This window comes from Polyodon spathula, chromosome 12 (assembly GCF_017654505.1).
Source record: "Polyodon spathula isolate WHYD16114869_AA chromosome 12, ASM1765450v1, whole genome shotgun sequence".
Lineage (NCBI taxonomy): Eukaryota > Metazoa > Chordata > Actinopteri > Acipenseriformes > Polyodontidae > Polyodon > Polyodon spathula.
Window position 1 is genome coordinate 42,325,882 of NC_054545.1, and position 14,059 is coordinate 42,339,940.

General features: G+C 36.6%; 1 protein-coding gene across 2 annotated transcripts; it reads right to left on the bottom strand.

The window, feature by feature from the left end:
* Window positions 1-4,059: 4,059 nt before the first annotated feature.
* LOC121323775 (B-cell antigen receptor complex-associated protein beta chain-like) lies at window positions 4,060-12,467 on the bottom strand. 2 transcript variants are annotated; one of them, XM_041264980.1, is made up of 5 exons: window positions 12,270-12,467; window positions 7,020-7,325; window positions 6,437-6,555; window positions 5,450-5,500; window positions 4,060-5,259 (listed from the first exon to the last, which is right to left on the bottom strand). In XM_041264980.1, the coding sequence occupies exons 1-5, from the start codon at window positions 12,340-12,342 to the stop codon at window positions 5,149-5,151; spliced, it is 660 nt and encodes a 219-aa protein (XP_041120914.1). In that variant the 5' UTR covers window positions 12,343-12,467; the 3' UTR covers window positions 4,060-5,148. The 2 variants fall into 2 exon arrangements, with proteins under 2 accessions (XP_041120914.1, XP_041120913.1); XM_041264979.1 differs by having other exon boundaries at window positions 7,020-7,328; window positions 12,270-12,464.
* Window positions 12,468-14,059: the final 1,592 nt, after the last annotated feature.

Here is a 14,059-nt window from a genome sequence, read left to right on the forward strand (position 1 = left end):
TGTTATGGACAGAAATACAAATGTTTTAAATTAATTTTGATGGAAAGGTAAAATAGTAAAGATTTTCACCTGTTTGATACTTAAATGCAGAATTTTTTATTAAAAATGTAAATAATAATAATAATAATAATAATAATAATAATAATAATAATAATAATAACTAGAACTGCCAGGCAGTTTTACGGCTTCCAAGCTCAGTACTGGTTGGAAATTTTGGCAAGCTGTAGCATTGCAGCACAAGTGTCAGCAACAGATCAGTCTTATGGAGGAGTTTCGATTCAAAATATTGCATTAGTTATCGATGCTTTATCCACCATAGTAATAATGACCCTATCAACACACTGTAAGGAGTTATAAGCTAATTTTACATTTAACCTTAAGGAGAGGTCAAAGGTCATGATCGAGGTATTTTTTGAGTAGAGCATATATGAGTTCCTAAGTGTGTTGTATAGTAACCATAACTCTATGTGCACTGTAAGGAGTTAAAAGCTAGTTTTACATTTGACTTTAGAGAGGGCAAAGGTCACGGGCAAGGTGTTTTTTGGATAGAGCACATATGGTTTCCTATATGTGTTCCAGCTAGTTTTAAGCTAGTTTTACATTTGATTTAAGATTTTTAAAGGTTTTAAAGGTTTTTAAGGAAATGCGTTATGCGGCCATCTTGCTTTACGCACAAACACTGTTTCTGAAAAATTCAATTGTATTGAGACAGGGATGGTGCCTGTCAACTTTGGAGTTAATCAACTAAACTGTGTTCAACTGAAGCGGTTTTAAATTTAAAAATGAAACATAGGTCTGGCTGCCGTCTTGTTTTATGAAGGAACACCATTTTGCCGTATTTGAATTCCACTGTCCCCAGGATGACATCTCTCCAAGTCCAGAGTTAGCTGGTTAAACGGTTTGCAAACAGAAGCAGTTTGATGTTTCAGTGCGTGTTTTGGCGAATTTTTTGGCAGCCGTTTTGATAGTAAAATCTTTACAGTAACAGTAGGCTCCGCAAGCCAGCTTGGTAGCGTAATAATAATAATAATAATAATAATAATAATAATAATAATAATAATAATAATAATAATAATAATTCCACAGGTTTGGGATCCTACTATGTCAAAACCTAGGAACTATGTCACCTGGTATGCTATTCCATGCATTTATAACTCCCTGTGTAAAAAAATGCTTCCTAACATCCATTCTAAACATCCTTTTAGTCGAATTTCATTTATGTCCTCTTCTTCTACTGTCAGTGCTAAATTGGAAGTTGTGTCTTTGGTTAACTTTATACCATTTATGATTTTATAGACCAATCAAGTCCCTTATTCACCCCTTCTTTTTTTCTATTATAACCTTTCTTTCCTCAGCCTCATTACCCTTCTCTGTACCTTCTCCAGTGCAATGATGTCTTTTTTGTAGTGAGACCAAATTATTATTAATTATTTGAGACCTATCCATTTTTATTCCTGCCACTTCCAGTCACAAAAAAACATCAGGACTTCAAAACAGTTGAAGCCACTGTCAAAAAACATTAAAGCACTGCCTGGTTACTTTCTGAGTGGCAAATATGCATTTAACCCCACCCCCGGGTTTAACCCCACCCCTGGGTTTAACCCCAGCCTCTTCTAAGTTTGATAACTTCGAGTAAAGAGCAATTGCTACTCTGCATTCCCCTACTCAGTGTTTATTGCTTGGAATTTAGACATTAAATAAATGCCCTGTAAGATAACACCATCTGAGTTACTGTGGCTAGGTGCCCTGCCCCTGTGCGTATTTCATGTTTTATGTTGTATGTGGTGTGTTATTGTTGGTGTGTATGTATTGGTGCATGGGGTATAAATTGGGTGATGTAGCACGCAATTGGTATCTCTGTATTTTGTTTTGACCAACCTGTTTGTATATTATTAAACCTGTGCATCAGCGCTTTTCTCACATATACCGTGTTCTGGATTTCCTTCCAGGTGTGACGTCACCACACAAGCCATCCTGTTCAGTTACCCATAAAGTTTAGGTACTGCAAGGGTCAAACAGCAACTGATTTTAAGCACCAATTTAAAGCCGTATCATGCCCTATTTCAAATATAAGATCCTTATAAAAGGAAATGAAGTTTTAGTCACGCTTTAAAAGTGTTCATACTAAATTATGAGACCAATAATATAATAAGTGGAGACAAATGTGTCAAAAAGTGGGATTCCATTTGAGTTGGGAACCATAGGACAAGGATCTGGTCTGGTCATCAACTTTGTATATAACAGGATCTTTTAGCAAGGAAGGGTCTTTTCAAGACAGGGATTAAAATCAGACAGTTGACCTTGAAAATGTTAGCAGATAGTTGAAAGACCAGCTTTAAGCCATGGGTGGGAGGGCTTTAAGTTTCCACTCTGCATTCCTTATGTCTCCAGTTTATGTTTTGAGTTAAATATTAATTTATATAATTTATAGCAATATTTATTTATCATTAATGTTTCACCCCAAAATACTGCCCCAAATTAACAGGGATTTGCACCCTATTCGCAAAGCTTTGAAACCACCCAAATATGATTTTCGGTATATAGTTTCACAAGACCCATATTGGTGACTTCTTCTGTGTGGGCGCTGTGATATTCCAGAAGGTCATTGACCAAGTGTTGCAGATAATGAGATCATATTCATGATCAGTGTCCTTTGTTAAACAGCAGTAGTCTAAGGTGTCAGTGAAAATAACCGGTGCTCAATATTCAAATCAGAGAAAGCTGAAATGTCAGAGTGTCATGAGAATGTATTTGTGTTTGTTGGAAATGGATCAAGAACATGCAGAAACATAACAGAATTTGATATGTTTAAAGGAACATCTTGGTGCCAGGAAATGCTTTATTTATGAATTATTCTATTTGCCTACCTCAGTGTGTATCTGTAGTGGGCCGCAAATCTCACATGGGATGGAAATAAATTAATAAACATATTTTGTAAATAATTGTCCAAATCCTGCTTTTTTGCATGGTGAAGTACAGGTTTGTGTCACGGCTATGCAAAGCCTAGTCTTAGCTACAGGTTCTTACAAACAGCATTACCACACTGCTAGTCTGCTCCTGAATGTAAAGTAGCAATTGGCTGGGCAGTGGGATTGGGGGACACCCACTGACCACCAGTCCTCCTGAGCTGTCATAAGGAATTTCACTTAAGTGGACATTCAAAATTGGGGAGAACAATAAGGGTAAAATAATAACATATAAGTATGCTATACATGGCCAATGTGTTGGTTTCGTCTGACAACATGAACAAGATGTTGGGGACTAATCCATTTATCTAAACTGTGATATTTTAATGATTTTTACAGCAGCAGTATTTAGATCCTCCACCATTTCCTTCAATTGAATAGATCTTGTTGGGCCAAGCGTGACAGACATCTTGTCTCAGGTGCGTGCAGAGGAACAGCCTGAGGCCAAAATGGCTGCCTGCTCGGCGTGTCGTGTGGCTTGTGTACATAGAATTAGCATAGAAAACCATCAGACACAAAACATTTTATTAAAAAAAAAAAAAACACAGTCAAAAAGAACAAGTAGGCTACATCAAAGCTCAATGCCCACAGTATAAAAAACAAAAGATTGAATAAAAATATTACAATAGGTACTACAGAAGGACTTTGGATTGTGATATGGAAAAAGTGTGGCTTGCAGTTAATTAAGCATGAAATACTAATGATAATGCAGATGCAAGTAACTAGTTTTAAAATATGTGTTCCTCTTCTTAACTAGGCTCTAAACCTTTTCACTGGCCACTTCAGTGGTATTTAGTTCAACTTTTTATTTTAAAAAGTACAACACATCCTTCGGTACCACAAGATCTAAAAAAACTATCTTAAAACAAAATAAAATGTGAAAGAATGCTGGCCTATGACCCAGTATCTTACATTTCTTGTTATAGCTTAACAGAGTATTCGGGTGTTGATTGTAAATTGCTTACAGGAAACTGTAGATTGTGGTTTGTTATCATAGCTAAATGTATATGCATGACTCGTTTTAATAAAGCATTACAAACACATGAACAAGCATAACACTCATATATATATATATATATATATATATATATATATATATATATATATATATATATATATATGAAAAGATAAAAATCCATTATAAGTGGGGGAAAAAAAAAAAGATATTACCATTTTGTATTTGCTGACCTTTTTCATTGTCCGGAAATGTCTTTAGAATTTCTAAAAGGCCAATTCACAACAGTGAAATAGTGCCTTTATTTACTAAATGGAAAAAGTTGAACTCTGTCACCACTTTTTAGTTTTTTGCTTTTTTTGCTTAAATTGCTACTGACTAGTTCTTATTGCAGTTTGTCAAACATTGTGTTTTAAGGTGTGTCAGCGTCCTTTCTCCAGCTCTTCAATTCTAGTTCCCTGCCGTTGATGTATGTAACATAGGCTAGATCATACAGAGTGCCTGTACAGAAGCAAGAGCCAGCACCCTCTAATGATGTGCCACTTTTGGAATACATTTCCTTTAGTTGTTCAGGCAAAACACTGCTGTGCAAGAGTTGGTGCTGGTGCTAACTAATGTAAAGACCCCTGTGGTTGATCTAGCCTGCCTAATAAATGTCTGTGGCAGGCACCTAGAACCAGGGGTGCTGGAACTAAGGGTGCTGGGAGTGTGGCAGGACCTGCTTCCATCATATACAGGGGTTGCAGTTTTGTTCAATGGCTTTCAGCACCCCAACTATAAAGATGTGTTCCATTGCCACTGACTAGAACTGAAGGGCAGCTCCTGAACAAAGTAACATTGCAAACATCATAAAAGGCAAGAGGATAGTAACAAAATAAGAAAATGTTTACCAATACAGCAGGAGGGAATAAAGGCAAGTGCTCTATAGGTTGATCTGCCCCAGGCTACTGGGATTACATTTCTAGAGTCTATTCAGTGACAGTACTGTACAGAGTAAATCATATTATGGGGTCATTTCAAGTTGAGCACTGCAGCTGATGCACACTCCTGGCTGGTTTGTGTAAGGGATGTCCAGATGATCCATCCCGTAGTTCAAACCACAGTGTGTCCTGCACAAGTTGTTCATGTTATCCCCCCCACTCCCCCACCCTACTTTCCCAAAATTCTCCCAGTGAAAAACTGATCCCATGGACGCATTTCAAAATATACATTCAGTAAAACAATTCATCATTCCTGACAAGGATGCTCTCCATACATCCACCTTGCCTCTCCAGTTTTCCATACAGTAACAATATCTTCATATGTAGCTGCATTTTCATTCTGTCCAATTTCCAAGCCCTGTAAAATAACAGTACAATGCAGAGGGTTTAAAACAAAGGAGTTATACCTTAACAGAATCTTTATTTGCAGTACAATTCACATTCTTTCTGAGACTACAAAAAGTTTACAGCTGTGAACTCTACTGTAGACTAACTGGTAACAAACACAAACTATCGGTTGTCATTTGAAACATGGTTAAATAAGGTACCTCGTAGGTGTGTTCTTCCTCAAGTTCTCCATTATCTGATTCTGCATCATCCTGAAAGGGAAATCGCTGGTTTAAGTATATTTGTACTGTTTAGTAGAATATGTAAAGGTTTTGATGTTGAGATTGTTATTTAGTTGTGTGGCACTTGACCAAGTTTTTTGTTTTCAATTTGTTATTTACCATTTTTGACATGGAAGTTTCCAGTTGGGAAAAAAGTGTATGATAAGTTATGGCTTGTTATGCGGTACCAAGCATTAGGACATTCAGATGTTTAATGTCACAAGAGCCAATTAGATAATTAAAGAAATAAAAAATAAAGGCAAACCCAGCTGCAAAATTTGGGCTCTTTCTGGTTCATGAATGGTTGACTATTACAACGTGCAAGCAATGTGCTTGGAAGACTTCAACCTAGGTATTCCACACATCTCCAAACACCCTGCTTAACTAAACTAGCAAAATTAGTACACTTAAAGAGGAAGTCCGTGCGTGTTGCTACAACTGTCTTAATAACGGACCTGTAAGTTTTTTTTTCATTGTTAACATCCTGACAGCATTTTACACTTACAACTTTAAAGTCTGTTTCAAAGCTCATTTCAAAATGTCCGCTCTAGTGCACTGTTTACACAGGATTACTGACCACATTGTCACACAAAAAGAACTTTGAAACAAAGTTTAAAGTTATAAATGTAAAATGTTGTCAGGATGTTAACAGTAAAAAGAAACAGTGGTAGGAACACGTCGAGGCACTATATTGTTCAGAGCCTGCTGCTTAGTCTTTAACTTGCTGTGTGGTGCGTTGGTTGGTTTTCCCATGTCAACCGTTAGACTGAGGAACTAAGTTTAAACTCAGACAAATCTGACTTGTGTGCTCAGGTGAACCTAGGCCTCCATAGGTGACAGCTTCTGTATTAGCTCACTCTAGCACCAAACCCCAAGGATAAAAATATTTAAAGGCATCACGGGTCGACAGGAGTTATGTGCATTTACCTTGCTTAGGTTCAGTAGAAATGGAGCACAGCATAAGGCTAACAGGACAAAGCCCTGAATCAGAATGATTGCATCCTTCATTGTGTTCTTACTGGCGATCTCTTCTTTTTCAGTACGAGCTTAAATGTGAAAAATAAATTTGATTGGCATCTGATATTAATAAATTGCATTAGCATTTTACTATTAATTAGGTGATTCATTTTTACTGATAAATTCTTGAGTTATCAGAAATTATTCTGTTTTAAAAAAATGTTTTCAGACATAATTTGACTCACAGAATTGTAAGAAAAGATAGCTAAATTGTTTATGCTAAACTGTATCCTGTATGTTCTGGTAACATCTGGTACCTTATTAACACATTTCAATAAATAAATGCATCAGAGCTACCACTTCATGATGATTTACATGATAATTAAAATATAGATAATGTTTGTTAATTATCGATATTTCATGTTAAAATGTTAGGCGACTATTCACAAAGCACACCTCCACTCCCCTAAAATATGTTAACCATGTCCTGTGAACTGAACTGACATAACACCGTGGTTTAAGTTATGGGTCCAGAAAATGTGAGTATATTTACCATGTACTTTTAGCTCAGTCCCAGAACCAGTTTTTGTAACGTTATTGATGTGGATATTGCAGTAGTAAATTCCACTGTGAGTGCTTTTGATTTTTCTAATATTAAAAGTAAAATAGCGTGTCGTTGATCTGCTATATGAATCATTGATTGCAGCTGCGCTCTCATTCCAATACAACTGATCTCCGTCTTCCAAACGTTTCCACCATTTCACTTCCATTGCGTCTGGAGAGTCAGTAATGCAGAAAAAACACACTGTGGCTCCAGTTTTTAATCCCAGGAAACGTGGTGATTGCACAACACTGAAGCCTGCTTGAGAAACAAATGAGAACGTGGTGATTGCACAACATTGGAGCCTGCTTCAGTAACAAATTAGAACGTGGTGATTGCACAACATTGGAGCCTGCTTCAGAAACAGATGAGAACGTGGTGATCTAAGCATCTCTCCAAATATAATGACCCATTCAAAAAGCGAGACCATAGCAAGATTAAGCATTAGAATACTTATTTAAGTGAATGATAGGATAGGTGTGGCCCAGGATCTCGCTTTTCAACCTGAAAGGAGTCACCCTCCTAAGAGGTGAGGTCTTGGACAGCTGCCATTTGTCAACCAAAGTAGATGTAGCTGCAAAGGAGGCAGTGGGGAGGAGGATGAAACTTCACGGCAGAAAGATGGATGTGCTACTTTAAAACAACGTTGTGAACCAATGAGGAAAGAAGAGGGACTGCCGTCTCACCTGTAGAATAGTGGCAAGCTTTTCATTATTGTTTGACTCTTATATCGATCTCTGGTGATATTTTCAGATATAGGGCACCACTAACTTCTTAACAAAAACACTAAAGTTCAGTTAATATATAAAATGACTTTAAAAAAAAAAAAAAAAAAAAAAAAACTGCAGTTTAGTTTCAAATAAAAATGTAATCCGACTAAAAAGTTTTGTCAATCAAATCCATTTCACTCTGCCCTTCCAGCCAACTAGACTGAACGTCCCCTAAGAACATATTGAAATAACAGTTTAAGCAGCTTTCTTTCACTGCAATCATCCCTGCATTAGGAACAGCAAGTTGTTTACAGCTCGCAACTGCTGTTTTTCACTTTCAGTTGAAAAGTTAATTCCAACCTTCATTAACCAGCTGGTCCATTGGACATGTCTCTATCATGTGTTTCCTCTACTCACTAATAATGACTAATCTTTAAGGTTTCAGCTGGTACCACATCATGCCCAGTGGCTTTTAAAATCAAACCCGTAGTTTACAAGTAGAAGAACAGCCATAGCAAGCAACACACCTAACATATGAAACCAAATATACCCACGGTATTTGTGTTCAAAATAAAACTATTATCTATTTTGAGACTGAAACTCAAACATGCGTTGGACCCAGTAGGTTGATCATTAGAAGAAAAGGTCATTAGTAATGAATCACTGAAAATATTTTTATTTGTAATCAAGAGGAAGTTGGAACAAAATATAAAAGGACCCCTTTTTTGACTGATGCACCCCATTATTACTGGTATCGTTTCTGCTTACTGGTCACTAATCACAGAACATTTTAAAAATACTTTTGCATTAAATAAACTTGAATATATTGGGTGTCTATACATCATATTGGTTTCAGGTAATAACTTTTTATTAGTAAATACTTTTACTGAAACGTGTGCCTTTAGTTGGAGCCTCTTATTAAAAGCTTATGAATTAAGTAAATATTGTATTATTTACTCATTTGGTTTCCTTAATTACACAACTAACAATTTCAATAAAACTTTTCAGAAACCTACAGGCGTTTATCAAATGTATGTGTACTAACTTTAGTACATTTCAAAGTGCAGTAGAATGGTTTTACTTCCTCTTTTTTGAGCAGATGTACAGGAAGTCATTGCAGTAGTTCGATCAGGGAGGAAAACAAACAAAACAGTTGATGGCTAACAATATGTGTTTCTTATTATTGTGTGTGGTTTTCAACATCCTGGCTAAATACTTTAAACCCCTATAGATACAGGCTCTATTTTTTATCAATTTCCCCAAAAATTAAAAATAGAATTTAAAATTGATAACACCTCCGGTAAAAATAAGAAATGAAGATTTGTATTTATGTGTTTTGTTTTTTTTTAGCATGAGGCACTTTTAAATATCAGGTCTGGACCAAGACATTTTTTCATTTGTACACTTGACATTATCACCAGCCATATCCTGTGGTTTCATCACGGCAGCATATTGATGACATCATAGCATGAAACATATACAGCAATATTGGTCCTGCGTCAATCCCTGTCTCTTGCCAGTAGCCACGCTCAGTTTTAAACACTTGGCAATTCTGTGGCAGTTCATGTTCTGGCATCATCACTGTCAACTGGCAAGCTGATCAATTTGACACTAAAATTTAGCCCTGTTGTATCTTGTTTCCAAGATTTTTCCTGACTCCTGCTACTACATTCAAGAAAACAAAATGGATCATTAAAAAGCGTGTATTAAACTGCTTCTCTCCACACTGGAGCTGGCCCTGATTATTGTAGTGGAGCTGTCACTGGAGTCTCGGCTCAGGCTAGCTGCATGTTCTGATCAGTGCTGCAAGGATTTAGATCAGTGTTCTTCATTGCAAGGCCCGCGGGCGACTGGCGGCCCCTGGTGGACTCTAGTTTGGCCCCCGACAATACACAAATGTGAAAAAGGCGGTGTGGCGGCCCTCACACTGACGTCTTATCGGCGAAAATGCCCCCCTCTGAAAATTAGTAAAGAACACTGATTTAGATGAACACTCAGTGGCTTGAACACATGTCCTTGCTTCTTTACAATGGCTGCTAGATACCTCAGCACATTTTCTTCTCTAACCTTGGGTTACTAAACCTGCCTAAGACTGAATTGGCTCTTTTTTTTTTTTTTTGCAATACCAAATCTTTTTTTTTTTCTTTATACTGCAAAGTATCTAGGCATGGCTCCATCCACAAAAGCCACTATATAATTCTAAAATGTTTTTCTTCATCAGCTCCCAATGTTTTTATATTTGTGTATAGAGGATAAGGTGAGCATGTTCTCAAATATGTAAAATGACAGCTTGTCTTTAAAATGAATGGAACACCTTCAACTATTACCCATGTGCAGATACATTGTTCCAGAGATTTGAATAGAGAAAATAAAAAACAAGTCTGTTATAACATGTTCTGGTATATTAATATTTCAGCAGTCTTCAGATAAGAGTTTAATATGGACTTCTGCAGTGTCCAGTGTTTCTTTTTTTTTTTTAGAAAAAAAAAAGCCTGGTGTAGGTGTTTCCTGTAAAATGCTTTAAGTGTAACAAAATATTACAAAAAAAGAGGAACTCTGCTCTATTTCCACCGTGGGTAATACAGTTACTATGGAGGGGTCAATTTGCCTAAAATGTAGAAAACAGTTTTGCCCACAGCGGAAAATATAGATCCTAATGTATAACGCTGTACTGCTAAAGCTTAAAGAGTAAGTAACGAGGTTCCGAAAAATCTAGCGTTATACATCCCTATGTGTTGCTGCATCTGTTTAAACAAGGTACCTGGAATTTTTCTTTTCATTGTTAATATCTTGACACCTTTTTACACTTATAACATTAAAATCTGTTTCAAAGCTTTTTTTTTCAAAATGTCAGCTCTAGTGCACTGGGGTTTGAGATCTGTCTTCTAATAGAGTGGGGGGAAAAAAATCATAACAATAAGTGCTCTGGCTTTCCTGTCCCGTACCACATCCTGGATCGTTATTGCTGTGTTTCCTGTTTGACAACGTGGGCAGTAATCCTTACACTATTAGTAAACTAGAGCTGACATTTTGAAAAGAGCTTTGAAACAGACTTTAAAGTTGTAAGTGTAAAAAATTGTCAGGGTGTTAACAATGAAAAGAAAACTTACAGGTTATTAAAACAGTTAGAGCAACACACGGGGACGTATAACGCTGTGTTTTCTGGTACATCGCTACTTCCTCTTTAAGTGTAATAATTTTGCTAGTTTAGTTAAGCAGGGTGTTTAGAGCTTTGTGGAATATCTAGCTTGAAGTCTTCCCAGCACATCCCAATACGTGGGGACATGTACCGCTATATTTCTCATAACCCTGCTACTTTAACTAGTACCATGAGTTGCCTTTTTATAGTGTTGTAGCGACACACTGATTTCATAGAGGCTGCAGCTTCTGTCCCTACAGTATAACTAGAAAATACCTCTGGGGAATGCATGCTAAGGTGCAGCTGTGGCCAAAAGTTTTTTAGAAACCATAATACCGGAAGCCATAATAGTAGTACAGTATTTGATGTTACATTTCTAAATGTCGCATTTCTTAATTTATTGTCTGTTTTTTGGTGAGTATATAGAAATCTACAAAGCAGTATGCAATTCAATATGTTAATGTAACATTATTTAGCAGATTTCATTCGACTTTATGAAGCCAAATTAGTTAATTATATAGGGTGATTCTAAACTTTTGGCCATAGCTGTACATTTCCACTGCTTTCTGCTCTAAAAGATGGGATAATGTTGTAAAAAAAACAGTTTGAAAGTCACTTTTATTTTTTTTTACCAATTTTAATATGTTACTCATTTAGAGAAAGGTGATGCAAAACATATTGCCACCAAAAAAAAGTAAATCTACTAAAAGGGCTTCTAGGTCTAAATACATTTTAAACATGTCTCTCGTGTCACAGAAAGAATATGCAAAAATGTACCATATCATGTTATGACATGTAATTGACACTGTTTCAGGATGAATTAAATCAGGAGCAATGCAGAGGTGATATCACAAACAGATGGGAGATGGTTCTTTTTCCAGTATTCATTGCACTTAGCCATGGTTTATTAATGCAATTTGTATCTCCATTCACATATGCATGTTTCTTTGCAAAGTTGAGTTATATTTTTCACCGATGATGTTGTAAATCTAACTATGAAACATTTATTTATTTCCTTTTTTCTTTCTTCAGAACAAAGTGATGCAAACCAGGTAGAAAGTGTATTTGTCACTTATGACCCAAAGAATAAAATTAATTCAACAGTTTAATTATTAACAATAGATTCTTGATGCTTGTATGCCTATACAATTACTATATTTGGCTTGGTTCTTGCACCAAATAAATATGTCCTAAATCCTAAAATTTTCCTTTTGCGATTAAACTTTCCAAAATACCTAATGCCATACACAAAACAAATCATATTGCTTTTAAATTCTTGGTTCTTAATATGCAGGTTAATTATGACAGAAAGCCAGTGCAAATTATTTTATCAATCTGAACAAATTCACTTACTTGATAAATTAGCCACTTGGAAAACAAAACATCCGAAGAATAGGCAACCGCGTAAAAGAACAGAGAATGCCATCACCTTTCTCAAGGTATCTTTCAAACCTTCAACCTTATTCTTCAGAAGTTGGCAAAAACACTACTGTGCACCCCCTGCAGTGACTGCCTCAGCAAAGCACAGTGATCTTATTCGATATGCTTGGTTTGCATTTCCTTTGAGTTAAAGTTAGCTATTGTCGGGGCTGTCCCAGGACACTGATAATCACCTATCTTTGTATAAACACAAAGTAGTATTCAAAATGATTCATTTTTATAGTTTTATGTCAATAATATGACACCACATTTGGACTTTACATGGTAAAATAAGTAAACTTAAATAAACTTAGTACAATTATTTAACGTTTCGACAAGGTGTTTTTCCTCAATGTCGTCTTCATAGTTGTCCACCCTGCCTGTGTAATGTGTGTGTGTGTGGGGAGGGGGGAATAGTGGGTTGGCAGGGTTTAATTCCTCCCTGCCAGAATGTGAGAGTGTGGCTGGAGCCTTCATTGAATGATTGATGGTTAATTAGGCTCCAGCCACATGGTATATAGGAGAGGAGAAATCCTTTGTCTGGTGGAGGGGGTTGATGAGTATAACTGTAACTGTGGGTACACTGTGTCCTTTTGGACTGTATAAGTGAAAGCTAATGCCCAGCCTAAGTCATGTTTTTGTGTGAACTGTTTATTTTGGTCCTCGTGCCCTGTTTATTTTGGTCCTCGTGCCCTGTTTATTTTGGTTCTCATGCCCTGTTTTTTTGGTTCTCATGCCCTGTTTATTTTGATCCTCGTGCCCTGCTTATTTTGGGTAACATGCCTTGTTTATTTTGGTCTTTTGTGCTCTGTTTATTTTGGCCTTTATGCTTGTTTATTTTGGCCTTTGTGCCGTGTTTATTTATTTAGTGTGTTGATTAAAAGTGTGCAATAGCACTTAAACTACAGCTTTCTGTGTCTGAGTCTTCCTCCTGCCGGTAACCAGCCTGGGCCATGATGCTACCCTGTAACACTACTTTACAAAAGAAAAAGCTATAAACCACTTATTTTACATTAGCTTTGCAATTGGAGGGATATATAACCATTCCTCAATGATTACTCTTGATTCCTTCAGGGAAGTTGGGCACCTACTGTCCGCTCCACTCAGACATCGCCACAATCAGGAGAAGGCTGTTTTTGTACCAAACCCATTTTTTACCTCTCTTTAGTATAACATCATTCTTACAAGCAAGTAATTATTTTACTGAAGTTTTACAGACTTTATTTTCACCATGGCTGATGAAGTCTGTTTATTCTGCCATCACACCAGGGGTGAAATTCTCAACCAAAAAGTGCAGGTACTCATATTCCCAGCCGGGTGTAAACAACTGTGCTATGAAATAATGATACAACAAGGTTTAGGTCAAACAATGCACAATAGGGGCTAAAATACCCCTCAAATGTATTACGTAACAGGCACTACTACTACTACTACTACTAATGATGTACTTGGCCATTGCAATCTCCATAGTATTCTCTGAAGTCATCCCCAAATACTTTCCAGACCCTTGGTACTCACCTACAACAGCACCTGACCATGCTGCAATAATAGCCTTGGATTAGAACATATATCCCTGTTTCTTTTATTTATTTTGTACTTATTACTTACCTTACGATAATCTGTTCTTTGTGCTTCTCTGTTGTGTTTCTGTGTAGATTAATTACCATGATCTATTCCAGAAAAAGATTTTTCAGGCAGAAACAGTATTTTTTTTTTTTTATCCT